This window comes from Nothobranchius furzeri, chromosome 15 (assembly GCF_043380555.1).
Source record: "Nothobranchius furzeri strain GRZ-AD chromosome 15, NfurGRZ-RIMD1, whole genome shotgun sequence".
NCBI lineage: Eukaryota > Metazoa > Chordata > Actinopteri > Cyprinodontiformes > Nothobranchiidae > Nothobranchius > Nothobranchius furzeri.
The window spans coordinates 49,478,782-49,493,282 of record NC_091755.1 but is presented as its reverse complement, the minus strand read 5'-3'; the positions used below and the strand labels follow the sequence as shown (position 1 = coordinate 49,493,282).

Here is a 14,501-nt window from a genome sequence, read left to right as displayed (position 1 = left end):
AACTTTGTAATTTAGGATGGAGGGAGGGAGGACAAAGGCATGCTGTAAGCTGCTCATGGGTGGAAAAAAGGGAGGTGACAGAGTAAAAAGGGGGAAGTGGCTTAAGGGGCGGACCTGAAGGCCCATAAGGTTTAAATAGTCCAAAAAGCCTCCCTTCTCCTCTTGCCTTGTGTCTGAGCTCCAGTCTCTGCCTGCTCCTCTTGTGTTTTCTTCCCTTCACCTCACAGAGTGTCTGACTGAGTCTCCAGCAACCATGCAAACCTCCAGGCAAACTACATACTCCATGCGCTCCTCTAGTAGCAGCAGGGCTCCTGCCGTGTCAATCACACGCACCTCTGCCCCTCTCTACAAGGCCCCATCCATTCACGGTGGGGCCGGTGGCTCCCGCATCAGCGTCTCCGCCGTCCGCTCTCTGGGAGCTGGAATGGGACTCGGAGCAGCAGGAGCGGGGGGATTCTCCAACAGCATCCAGGTGAGCGGAAACAGCGCAGACATCATGGGCAATGAGAAGTTTGCCATGCAGAACCTGAACGATCGGCTGGCCAGTTACCTGGAGACAGTGAGGAGCCTGGAGACGGCCAACCACAAGCTGGAGATCCAGATCAAGGAAGCCCTGGAAAAGAGCGGACCGGACTTCAGAGACTACAGCAAGTATCAGGGCATCGTGGATGACCTGAGGAAGAAGGTGAGAAGGATGGAGGGGGAATGTGCAAGTACTTAGTAAGGTCTGAACAGAAGGAAGCTGCTGTTGAGCTGAAACCAGAAAGGTCAGAAAAGTTGACTTAACAGGATCAATGAATACGCAGCAAAGGAGTTTTTGTGACAAATATGTTAAACGTAACACATTTAAGGCTTTGTCGTGTTTGTGAGTCCCTCTACGCTACGGGCCCCCGGGGGGCCTGGACTGAACCAGAAGCAGTATGGTGGAGGAATGTTGGAGCATCAGGGGGTCATTGAGACAGGAAGTAGTAAATAAAACTAAAGTGATGCGAGGCCATGAACATGGAGCCGCATAAATCATAGATTTAACCAGTAGTTTCCTCCTCCTCTAGGGACGTACTTGGACTACAGGACTACATCTCAGTTATCACCTATAGCATTACTTCTGTACTCACACAACAGAAACTGATGAAGAAAGGACATCATTGCATGTCAGCATGAAGCCATGCATGACTGACTTAACTGAAAGTAAATGAATTGCTTTTGCAGATTAAGCGGATGGTTTTTTACAGCTTTGGTCCCTGATGGACGTCCCTTTCTTTTTCGTTAGAGAGATTAGATCAAGAGTCTTTTCCAAAGCAATATTAGTAGCTGAAGATTTTTACTTTTGCATTTTCATTGGGAAAAATGTGGACAAAGACAAGTCATGTCTTAGAAGCATCAAGATCAGCAGGCAGCATTAGTTTCTGCAAGGCTGTCAGGAAGGGGAGCTTCCCAACCATTTCCCATGATCTTATCAATCTCTAAATGTTACATAAGATGGAACACTCACTGAAATGTTGTTTATCCAGCAGAGTAGCCATGCTTTATCTAAACTGCTCAAGGTCAAAAAAACAAGTCTTATTTAGTTTTTTGTTTCATACAGTAAATTGCTGAAATGGTGAGAAAACACACTTCTCACTAAAAAACAAATGTAAGTCAACTGTACATGCAAAAAAATTATGCACAAGAAGTCATATGACTACACACACACACACACACACACACACATACACACACCAATGCAAATGTTGGCAGGATGGCTCCTGTTCTTCAGCACCTGCCTGGCAGCCTCCTATTGGCTGCTGGAGTTTGTCACCTGGATGCAGGACTGCTAAAGCAAATACCGCCGCCACGCGCCAGGGGTCAATGAAATTGTTCTTGGTTCTAGATCTAAACACTAACTCGTGTTCTCTGACAAGAATCTGTTTATGTTTTTTAAGCTAATAGGAGCTAACCGCTGTTAGCCTGGCTAAACCTAGTTAGTTATAACTAGGTTTAGGACATAGTTGTGGTGTTTTCATAAGAATTCTTCCTAATTTTTTTCAGCTGTTCTCCTAGCTAGGCTACCTGGGCCACCATTAATTGCTATAAAAGTCTAGTAATTGTCTTAATTAGGAGCATAAAATGGTAAAATTATTGCTTTTTACCATATTTTTGTTGGTGTTCTTATGGAATAACTCCATTTTTGAAATTTTGTCTTTTAGATTTTAGACGCCACCATCGATAACGCGCGGCTGGTCCTGAGCATCGACAACGCCCGCCTGGCTGCTGATGACTTCAGAGTAAAGTAAGACCTGAAGCCAGACAGCTGTGGGCACACCCTGGTTTACTACAGAATGAAGCTGTAGGATGAATTAATCTCATACATCATCACCCTTGCATCATAGCTGCTGGAAACACATAAATGTGTTTGCAAACACAGCTGGCTGCTAGGGCTGAGGTTGACCAAACAATAATCCTTAAAAAAAACCTACATGGATGAGTTTTGTTTGGATTAGAAACAACAACAGGTAGATTGAGTTATTCTTGTCCATAAGCGGCTCTAATGTAGTGCCTAAATGTGCTGACTCGTGTTTTTGCAGATACGAGTCTGAGCTGGCCATCCGCCAGTCTGTTGAGGCTGACATCGTCGGTCTGAGGAAACTCATCGATGACACCAACCTGAGCCGCATGAACCTGGAGAGTGAGATTGAAGCCCTGAAAGAGGAGCTCATCCACCTTAAAAAGAACCACGAAGTCGTAAGTTTGAGCTCATTTTAAAGCCAGACACAGACTATGTTCCTGAACGCATCTGATCTTTTAAGCAAACGTCCACACCCTTAGCAGATTTTTTGATCATATTTGCCTACCGGCTCATCCTAGCAATGCCCATCGTCGTGTTCTTAAAGAGCAAGTCACCCACAAATCAACTTTTTTTCTGATAAACTACATAAATGAGTGTCTAATCATACTGCAGACACGGGTAGTCAATAGTTTTGCACTTTAGTGCATTTTAGTTAAAATTTTAATTTTCTGCCTAAAACTGTCAGTGTTGTGCCGTTGTCAGGTAAAAACTCTGCACTGCATTTGGATTTAAATCTGCCATCGCTGTTGGCTAAGAGGTACCCTAGAACGTTGGCTGGTACGATGTGATGTCACAGTGTCGTTGAGAGCCTGTGTGTGTGTGTGTGTGTATTTGTCAGCGGCTCCTCCCTCTCGATCTGCTAGGCAACAGCTTTTGTTGCATTTTTCAAACAGGAAGTGGGAGAGAAGTACTACTCTGGTAGGGGGTGACTTGCTCTTTAAATAACACAGCGATGTTGCATCAGGGTGTTCTTAAAAAACAGGCGTGAGAAAACTGCATGAGTAGGTCTCTTCAGAAATCCTTAATATTTAAGTGAATTCTGTGGGAAACCTCATCTTAAAACTCATCACAGTTCAAACTTGGCAACAGAACTGCACTGCAGAATTAAAATGATTGTGATTTGCATGCATAAGGCCAAAACACAACCATTTGTTTACTGAGGAGAGTGTTAAATTAAACATTTAGGACCCAGTCAGAGAGTTAGAGGAGTCCTCTGTATTTACCTTACCGTGTGTGTGGTTATAGCTGGACCTTTTGGCTAAAGGTCAAAGCTGGGTCGTAGGTCAGTAAGAGGAGACTTCAGTGGCAGAATACATTCTGTTTTAAATAAATGCTGATTTACTGATGAGAAATTGAAGCAAAACTTCACTGTTCTTTCTGCTTCTGTCCATTTTTCTTTAGGAGGTTATGGAGCTTCGAAACCAGATTTCCCAGTCCGGCGTTCACGTAGACGTCGACGCACCTAAAGGTCAAGATCTGGCTCAGGTCATGGCAGAAATTAGGGCCAAGTATGAGAAGATGGCACAGAAGAACCAACAGGAACTCAAAGCATGGCACGAATCTCAGGTAACGCATTCCCAAAACAACACGTGGAAAATATCCTGGTGTTTCTTCAAACGCCTAACAAATCGGTTCCTCTGGTCCCTGTGCTTAGATGACAGAGGTGCAGACTCAGGTGACCCAGAACACAGAGGCCCTGAAGGGCGCCCACACAGAGCTGAATGATCTGCGCAGACAGCTCCAAACCCTGGAGATTGAACTGGAGTCCCAGAAGAGCCTGGTGAGAAGCACGCAGTCAGCACATACTTCATTTACCTCAACACAAGCTTATCCTCCCTCACCGCTATGTCCAACTCAGCACTCTCACTTCAGGTCGCTTGCGTTTATTTTGTTGACACGGGCTTTACACTCTGGTGATCCGTCGCTATGGCGCTGTCATCGCTGGGTTCAATGTGAAAACTTAACCCTCTCCTATCCTCACAGAAAGCCTCCCTGGAGGGAACGCTGAGGGACACAGAGCTGCGTTACAACATGGAGGTCGAGTCTCTCAACTCCATCATCCTGGGTCTGGAGGCGGAGCTCACACAGCTGCGTAACAGCATCCAGCTGCAGACGCAGGATTACGAGTCCCTGCTGAATATAAAGATGAAGCTGGAGGCCGAGATTGCGACATACCGGCGCCTGCTGGATGGTGGAGACTTCAAGTGAGTAGGAACATTAACTCTTGCTGTGCTGTGAACACCATCCTGTGGAACATGTCTAATAACTAACTGTTTTTTTTTCTTTAAGGCTTCAGGATGCTTTGGAAGAGCAGAAAACCGTGAAGACCAAAGTGATGACGGTCACACAGACCCTGGTGGACGGGAAAGTGGTCTCCTCCAGCACAGAAACCAAGAACCTTTAAACACAGTAAACACTAACACTAGAGAAGAAGTAGCCAGTTCTTTCTCCCTGTGACTTTCTCTTACAAGCAGCTGCAGAGGCCGATCTAAACCAAAACGAGACCAGAGCAAACCCAAAACCATCTGTTATTTATTTCATCACAATTTATTTATCTCGTTGTTTGTTAAGCTGTAGTTGTTTACAACAAATTAGAATCGCAGGACTTTTTTTTTCAGCCAAATTCGTCAAAGAGCATTTCAAAGTAATGGTTTTCAAAAATCAAATGCCAATTTTTATATGTAATGCCCCTTTTCCTTAGTTTCCCTTTTGTTCCAGTGCCCTCGGCCCGCTGCGATGATCAGACATTTCAATAAACCTTTTCTGAGAAAATTTGCTTTTGAACACTGTGTATTCTTTTAAAATATAATCTTTCATATATATATATATATATATATATATATATATATATATATATATATATATATATATATAAAGGAAAAACTTGACTGCACAAAAGAACGTCACTGTTTGCTGATGATCTTTGCTTTTACTTGTAAGATTTTGCACATCGAAAGGTCAAAATTGTTCTGGTTTGTTGTGCAAAAACCAATGGGAAACAATTCCAGGAAGGTTAGTTTGGACCTCAGAGTTTATTCAGCTTCCCATTGGATTGTTTAATTACACAATCAATTTATTGTTGGCACTATCACTTCCAAACGAACTAAACTCATAAAAGTCTTTGAAACTGTTGCACAGTTGTGGTTTCTAATGTGCCTTATCAAAAACTCTTATGAGCATTCCTTGAAAAAGATAACATGCTGGTACCAAAAAGTACCTCAAAGTATTTCTACCTGATTCCCTGACTTATGGGTGGCAATCTACTCCAAGCTTACCTTTTCAACCAGAAGACAGAATGTGTTGTTTTAGAGGAAATTACGATAGAGGAAAGAATTATTTAGCTTATAAAAATGGTCCTCAGATAAAATTATATTTTAAGTTAGACGATACTTCTCATAGCACCGTGTGAGTGGGTTTTCTAAAGGTTCGTTTTACTACATCAAAACTCTAAATATAAATGTTATGCAAGCATTGCAAATCAGTTGAACATAATAACATTGTGGGAAGAATGGAAAGCATGTCCACTTTGCCCTTCAAACTGCTGTTCATGTCCATAGAAACCCTTTCTTTACTGCACACTGTTAACATGAATATGACAGTGTGCCTTTGTGCCTTCAAGAGATAGATTACCAAGAGAGGCCAAAGTCTGAGCAAAAAGATAAAAGTATAGATAACAGAGGAGTGGCAGGAAGGTGTTGGTGTTCAGTGTCATATATAAGACCCCAAAACCTCCTCCTTTGTCTTTCACTCTCAGCTGCCAACGCTGTCACTCCATTACTCACCTCTGATTTCCGATCACACGTTTTCTGCCATGGAGCCTTTGATTAGACGCCAGAGCTCTCAGACCGTTGGTTTCTCTGGTTACTCTGGTTACTCTGGTAGACCTCTGCAGGTGGAGAGGTCCTATGCCCACAGTGTCAGCGGAGGGGCAGGGGGTCATGGCACCAGGATCTCCACTGTCTCTTACGGCTCTCGGGTTGGCAGCAGCTTTGGCGGGGGGTTTGACCACCACTCATCTGTGGCCACCTCCGGTAACCTCACCATTGGCAATGAAAAGATCGCCATGCAGCACCTGAATGACCGTCTGGGCAGCTACTTGGAGACAGTGAGGAGTCTGGAGAAGGCCAACAAAACACTAGAGATCAAGATCAGAGAAGCCATCGAGAAAAGGGGCCCCACGGAAGGAAGGGACTTCAGCAAATACAATGCCATCATCGCAGATCTGAGGGCCAAGGTGAGCCAACCATTCCTTCTTCATCTCTGTAGTCTGATCTAAGGTCTAGAATATGTCACCGTTAACACTAATTCTGATTTATTCTTCCTATATTGAGGGATACTTGAACTCTGAGATGAAAAAAACAGAACCATCAGCTGGAAAATTAAGAAGCCGTTCCTACTCTGACAACTGAGTCGACCCTTTGGAGTATTTATGAACAGAAATAAAGCTAGCTTAAAAAAACGTACGTGCAGGACTTTTCTGCTAGGGGCAGCAGTAGCTCAGGTGGTAGAACGGGTTGCCTCATGATCGGAGGGTCATGGGTTTGATTCCAGCTCCCGCCAGGGGTATTCTGCTGTTGTGTCCTTGGGCAAGACACTTCACCCAACTTGCCTGTGTTGGTGGTGGTCAGAGGGACCGACGGCACCAAATGGCAGCCTCGCCTCTGTCAGACCGTCCCAGGGTGGCTGTAGCTACATAGTAGCTTACCATCACTAGCAGTGTGTGAATGTCAGAGTTCATGGAAGCATCTTTGAGCGTCCTAAAAAGCGCTCTACAAGTTCAATGTAGTATTATTATTATTATTAGTGGTAGTATTATTATTATTATTATCTATGCAGAAAGTTTACAACATATTCTAATAGTTTCTATATGTATTTTGCTTCATGAGGGTTGTCATAAATGGGCTTTGTGTGCGGTCTGTGAGGATGAAACAACGTTGGAGTAAAAGTCATTCCTGGAAGACTCACTTTATACCCTTTGCACCTGAAAAGGCCCACTTATCATTAATGATTTCCCAACATTTATCATCGGTAGACCGACCTTTATCTCGTGTTCGTGTTGAGCCGTAACAGAGATAACAAACATTTATCGCTCATCAAAGGCCAAACACAGCACCACCTGGATGATTCATCATTTCATCGCCTGGTCACTTTTCTGTCCAACAAAAACGCAGCGAGGAAACATCCCACAGAATAACACTAAACTAATTCTTTTATATGTTTTTAGATTCTTGATATGATCAAAGGAAACGCCCATCTTGCGATTTCTCTTGACAACGCACAGCTGGCCTCAGAGGACTTCAGGGTCAAGTAAGTGTTTCACTAAATGAAGCTCTTTCTTCCACCCAACTTGAGCCCATCTGACGGAAGGTGTTATCTCACAGGATGGAGTATGAGATGTCCATGAGGCTGACTGTAGAGGCTGATGTTGCCAGACTGAGGAAGCTTTTGGATGACACCAATGTTATCCGTCTCCACCTTGAGAGTGACATCGAGTCACTGAAGGAAGAGCTGATCACCCTGAAGAAGAACCACGAAATGGTGAGACAAAAATCTGGCCCAAACCAGCAGAAAGAATTTGATGTGTGCTATTCTCTCCAGTGTCGAGGAATCTACCAGTTTGGCACTCTGCTTGTTCCTTAACCTCAAACCCATCAAGCCTTGCAGGAAATGACTCCCTAGCTTTACTTCCTTCTTCACAGGATGTTGCTGCCTTGCGAGACCAGATTACCCAGGTTGGCGTCCATGTGGACGTTGATGCTGCTAAAGGCCAGGACTTGGCTAAAATCATGGAGGAAATGAGGGCTAAGTATGAGAGAATAGCCCTGAAGAACCAGCAGGAACTGAAAGTGTGGCACGAATCTCAGGTACTGCAGAATTCAGTCTGCAACAAACTTTATGCAGAACAGATTTTTTCTATTTTTATTTGACTGTTCATGCCATTTTCAAGGGCATCATGGCTTCTTGTCTTGTTTTCAGATCACAGAGGTGCAGGTCCAAGTTACTGAGAGCTCATCAGCACTGAAGGAAGCTACGACTGTGATGAGTGAAACCAGAAGGAAGCATCAGGCGCTGGACATTGAACTTCAATCTGCTCTCAGTTTGGTAAAAAGAAGTTAGCAATTTCTTTAATCAAACTTTTGTAGTGGCAAAGCACTTAAAGGGACATTATGGAAGTTTGACAGCCAAAACTGTATAGAAATAATAAATTTCTTCTTCATACATTCTCCTGCAATGCCCTGGTCCTGTAGAATGAGCCCTGGCATTTTTACTGTGATTGCCTGTTTTTCTGTAAAATCACAGAAAAAGAGAGATGCTCGGGTCGAGCAGGCTGCTTCATGCGCGTTCACGCTCAGGCATAGCCCGTAGCATTTGCTATCCGTAGCTTTAGCAGCAGAGAGAGAGGCAGTGCCACTTTGTCGCTGTTCCTAACGCCTAGTGACAAAGCTAGCTACATTTCTGAGGACCCTTAGCTACTTTCAGTAGAACTTTCTTCTAGATATTTCCTGCAAATTAGCAACAAAATAGCCATTTTCGCTCTGAACCGCTCTTTGAACGTTGTTTCAGCTGTCATCAAGGATATAAAAGTTACAGATACTTTGAATGTTACTGGAGTGTAGCTCACCTTATAAGATGTCTGACTCTCATGCAGGAATCCTGGGTTCGAACATAGTTTATTTAGAGTTTCTTTTTTACTTTAATGGAATATTGTTTTACAGTAAGATGCCGAAATTTTTATTTGAGACTCGGATTGAATTCACGGATAAAAAAGATGTGGGTTCAACTTTCATTTTGGCACAATTTTTCAAGCAAGGGAAGGGAATGATCTGAGCATGCAGGAGGACTGATCCATCATAAACCTTTGATGGCTGTGCTGAAGAGAAAAGTACAGAAACAAATTATTTAATTAATTAGCTGCGCGTTCTCCTGTCCTCTGTCCTCCGGGCCACCCACCCACACACCCACCCACACACACACACACACACACACACACCGGACTGTCTCAGCTGTTATTTTCGTTAAGGAGTGTGCACGTACAGCATTCGCGCCTCGTGCATGAGCCTACTATTGAAGCTGCCGTTACACTTTTGGCCTGAGGAGGCAATTGTGAGCATAAAAATTCAAAAGTCCGTAATGTCCCTTTAAATATGAATTGCAGCTTGCAGAAGAAATCCTTAATCTGCACAATTTGGGATCCAAATGTAAGGATTAGATTGTGACTGACTTTCTAATAGCTCAAAGGAAAGCAAAACAATCTCAATGTTGGACTATTTAACAATATGGTTTAAAAACCTTGTAGCAACAACTTAGAAAGTGTTTATTTATTCATTTTTAATTTTTTTGCTTTCAAAGACAAAGACCCTTGTGGGGCCATTTTTAATGCTATGCTAAGCTTTGACGCTAACTGCAGCTTCCTATTTGCTTGTTGAAACCCCAAACAAACGAGCAAAACTCATCACGTATTTTATGTCACTGCTCAACAGAAAGCATCCCTGGAGGCCACCCTGCGCGACCTGGAGATGCGCTACAACATAGAGTTGGAAAGGTACAACGCCATCATCCTGAGGTTTCAGGATGAGCTGACTCAGATCCGCGCAGACATCCAGCAAAACACAAGAGAGTACGAACTTCTGCTGAACATCAAGGTGAAATTGGAGGCCGAGATCGCCGAGTACAGGAGGCTGCTGGACGGTGGAGCAGATTTAAAGTGAGTATAGACGAAACAGTATGGAAAAAAGCTCAGACCGACGGGAATTTGCATATAAAATTCAAATAAGCTCCATGCAAAGATGGAGTAGCTTTGATATGAAAATTTAAAGAGAAAACACAGCTGCTGAATTTCAACAGGTGGTTATCCCAAAGCTGTCTAAAAATCCCTGAATTTTCCATTTTATTTTGTAAACCACGACTGAATTTAGCTTCACACCTGTTTTATTTACAGACTGGAAGACGCTGTGGATAAGAAGACGGCCCAGACCAAAGTGGAGATAGTCAGTCAGACTTTTGTGGACGGCAAATTGGTGTCAGAGAGTAAAGACATCAAAACCAGCGAAAAAAAATGAAGCATCCAGTGACAATACAATTTTTGATTTTTGATTTTTGTTGATTCTCCTTATACTCATCGTGTTGCTCAAATCCAGAATCATGAGCTGGTGGAACTTTAACCCCAACCTCCCTTGTGATCAGATTTGGGGTCAGCTTAAATAAAAAAATAAATAACTACTATATAAATAAATGTAACACCAGCAAATGTTTCAGCTGGGAAGGCGCTAACGTTACCATTCTGTTTTTATGTGTGGAACAATGCAAGCACCACACAACAAGCGTATTCCTTCTCTTCATCATCTTTCATTTTTCCACCAACTGTCATAGCAAGAGTAAATCACAGAAGGTCAAGGTCAATTTTATTTATAGAGTGCATTTACAGCAGCAAAGCTACAACAAAGCGCTGTACAAGATAAAACAACACAAGATACAACAGATCAACAATAAAAACCTAAAGTAAGATGAGCACACAACAGTCACAATCTGTAATAAAAACTGTTAAAAACTATTAAGATGCTCAAGTCAACCTGCAATAAAAGCCAAATAAAAAAAAATGTGTCTTAAGAAGGGATTTAAAATGCTCTAGACTCTGTGTGGCCCTGATGTTGAGAGGTAGCTTGTTCCACAGTTTGGGCCCAACCACAGAGAACGCTCTGTCGCCGCGAGTCTTGTGGCGGGTTTTTGGAACTGTTAAAAGAGCTTGAGAGCTGGACCTCATGGTTCTGGCAGGGACGTAAGCGGACAGCAGCTCAAAGATGTAAACTGGGGCCAGGCCATGAAGGGATTTAAAAACTAAAAGTAAAATTTTGAACTGGATCCTGTAAGAGACAGGAAGCCAATGGAGAGAGGTCAGAACCGGGGTTATGTGATCCCGCTTGCTGGTTCCAGTCAGCAAGCGGGCCGCTGCATTTTGGACCAGCTGAAGTCGGTGTGGGGAGGACTGGTCCAGGCCAGAATACAGGGAGTTGCAGTAATCCAATCGGCAAGACACGAACAGATGGATGACACATTCGAGGACATTAGCAGGAAGGTGTGGCTTCACCTTCGCTATCTGCCTTAGATGACAAAACCCTGATTGGACCACTGCACTCACCTGTCTGTGAAGATTAAAAGAACCGTCTAAAAACACACCAAGGTTTTTTAACACAGGCTTTTAGAAAACCAGAACAAGGACCAAGAGGACTAACAGCGTTGTTTAAAAGATTAGAACTGCCAAATAGTAAAATTTCAGTTTTTTGATTGTTGAGCTTAATAAAATTCATGGACATCCATTGTTTGATGCTTTTTAAGCATTCCAGTAATGAGCCAATTGACCTGGCATCACTAAGTGGCAAATAGATCTGAAGATCATCAGCGAAACAGTGAAAAGTAATTTTGTACTTCTCAAAAACAGAGCTTAAGGGGAGCATATACAAAGAAAAAGAAGCACCAAAGTCGCTTTCCCTTCGACGCAAACATTTTTTTCTTCTAAAATAAATCCGCTGGAAAATTCTGTGGAAGATTTCTTTATATTTATCAGACCTAAAATGTCTTAAAGTAAATTACTGTGGTCAGAATACTGAAAATATCACAGCAAACCCAGTGTGCTGCGATTCTAAACTGCACAGGCACACAAATAGCTGCTTGGCATCCGGCCGACATCTTCCCACACTTCTGAGTCTGAAGCTGGTGCAGGAAACTCTTTCAACTTCTGAGAAATTCACTTCTGACCTGCGTTCTTCACCCTCGACTGGCAGTGAGCCTTTATTCCCATGCCATGCTAACCAGTGATGTCCTGTCTGCTTTGTGTTTATTCATGCTCATATCAGGCTAATTCCTGCACCAAAGCAAAGCAAAATAAGCTCTTTTGGGCTCAGATGAGTCACTGCATAACTTTAAGGTTTGTGTGTTGTTAATAAAGATGTGAGGAGTCACAAGAGCTGGGAATATGTTGGGAAAGACCACTTCGGAGGTCAACGTTCTGTAGTTCATCAGACTATAATTAGTTTGTGCAGGAATACTGGTGAAGCATAATTTCTCTTTCTGTTTGTATCTGATCCAGCCTGGTTTTCAAACCAAAGCTGACAAAAGGGAGGGCTTTCTAAACTTTTAGAGTCCTGCAGCAGCTGGGTGAAGCGTGTATGCCAGCGTGGCTGCTAGAAGGAGCTTCCTGAGCCGCCCTAGCAACTGTTGTCAAGTAAAGGGTTGTCTTTTCCACATGCTTTATATTATGGCCTCACTGAAAGAAACCGGAGATGGGGGAAGAAATGAATCTAAAGCAACAGATAAGGAGAGATGACAAAAACGATCGGAGAAGAAAACAAATGGCTGACGCTGCATGTGGACTCCACTAATAACATGGGGGGGGGGGGGGGGGGGGTGTTAGCACTTGGCTGGACCTGTTTGTTTTACAACAACTATAATAAGATTACAGAGAATAAAACCTGATTACTGGCTGCAAACTCCACTCAAAAGGCAGCGATTGAAAGTTTTCACACTCTCCTCCTTTGGAGGTTCTTAAGTCGTCCTGAGGCGCAGCCTTTCAGGTGTGACTTTACCACTTTAGTGCAAATAACTGCTATTTTAATAGTTGACTAGTCACCGACTATTGAAGCGATTAGTCGGCTAATAGGATAATTATTAAATTTTTCTTTAATTTAGCATGAAATTGCTTTAATTATGTGAAAAATGACAATAACCACAAGAAAGATGGGTACTTCAATGGAAAATGCATATTTTATTGAACTTTGCTGCTGATGGGCCAATTCATACTAAAAGTAAATAAAAATACCCTGTCTAAAGCTTGGTTTATGCTTGACGTGTTCACCTTCCGCTTGGTGATGTGGCTCGCTGATGGAACGTGCTTCACAACTTGCAGCGTTTATGGTTCATGAGGCTTGTCTCTGCGGTGAGCCAATATTCTCCCAAACTGAAGGGGGCAGCATGGAGCTCTACGGCATGCATCCAACACTACACCATAGTAGTAGTAAAAATTACTGTTGTTTACAACATGGCATTCCAGCATTTTTTAACAGCGTGCTCGTCTTTTCCGACAGTGCGAGCTATTTCTCTCCAAGAATTATTAACAACATGTTGATCACGGCGGTCTCTGAGAGCTGAATCATACAAATGTCTGTATTTACAAACCTCTGCCATACTAGTTCTTGCCAGTCCGCCATGTCTTTCCGCGTCCGACCGTAGGCGTGGTTAGAAAATTTCCTAGGTGCGTGGTGTGGAAATTTTGGGCCATGCAGAGGCGCGGTGGAGGGGCGTGATTGTTAAAATGACACAATTTTGCCGCGTGGAGCCGTGCGGACCTCGCGGACGCGTCAAGCATAAACTAACCTTTACACCAATTAGGCACAGTGCTCAGTCAGTACAGACATGACTGCATAAATAAAATTAAAACACCTTCATCAGGCACAGTCGGGCATAACATTAAATCTCTTTTTTTAAGCGAAAATATGTTTAAAAAACGTACATCCAAAACAAAACGTGTTATTTAAATCTTACCGAGGCGAGTCTGACTATGTTTCATTGAACTGTCCGACGTGCTTTCTCTTAAAGTGTTCATCCATCACCGAGGTGCTGCCGTGATACGTGAGGACTGCTTTGCAAATAATGCAGGTAAACTTTTTATTCGCCGAATCCAGGCTAGAATGCTCCCAAACGTTAGATGTTTTGTTACGCGTAGCTGCTGTGTCGGACGCCGCTGTCGGTACAGGATCGGCTCGGGTGCAAGATCGGCCCGGGGTCCTTCGGCTGCTGATGACGTCAAAGTAGTTGATTGGCTGAACATGAACCTTACGGAAATTATGTAATCACGTTACGTTGGTCCAGGCAAATCTTTGTGTTGGAAAGATGGACAACTTTTACAAAGAAATCCATCATTACCTCTTTGAAAATACACTTTTAGCATAGAGATGCATGTATATTAGGGCTGAACGATTAGTTTCATGTGCAATTAAATTGAGATGTGACAAAAGGAGATTTTCTAATCGCAAATGCTGCAATTTGCCAGTGAGTGGTTAGCGCTAAGCTAACATACATGGAAAAACCCATAGAATGCTAATGCCAATATCACCGATTACATTCTTACAAATTATGAATTAGAAACGTGCCAAATGATTACATTTGGAGTCTAATAGAAAAT

At 43.0% G+C, this 14,501-nt stretch overlaps 2 protein-coding genes across 2 annotated transcripts; both read left to right on the top strand.

Annotated features, from left to right (window-relative positions):
- Window positions 1-71: 71 nt before the first annotated feature.
- Window positions 72-5,098, top strand: krt18a.1 (keratin 18a, tandem duplicate 1). Its single transcript, XM_015968615.3, has 7 exons — window positions 72-685; window positions 2,187-2,269; window positions 2,565-2,721; window positions 3,728-3,892; window positions 3,981-4,106; window positions 4,310-4,530; window positions 4,616-5,098. The coding sequence occupies exons 1-7, from the start codon at window positions 254-256 to the stop codon at window positions 4,728-4,730; spliced, it is 1,299 nt and encodes a 432-aa protein (XP_015824101.3). The 5' UTR covers window positions 72-253; the 3' UTR covers window positions 4,731-5,098.
- Window positions 5,099-5,971: 873 nt separating this feature from the next.
- Window positions 5,972-10,602, top strand: LOC107391342 (keratin, type I cytoskeletal 18). Its single transcript, XM_015968616.3, has 7 exons — window positions 5,972-6,560; window positions 7,551-7,633; window positions 7,708-7,864; window positions 8,026-8,190; window positions 8,303-8,428; window positions 9,808-10,031; window positions 10,266-10,602. Exons 1-7 carry the CDS (start codon window positions 6,138-6,140, stop codon window positions 10,384-10,386), a joined length of 1,299 nt encoding a protein of 432 aa, XP_015824102.3. The 5' UTR covers window positions 5,972-6,137; the 3' UTR covers window positions 10,387-10,602.
- Window positions 10,603-14,501: the final 3,899 nt, after the last annotated feature.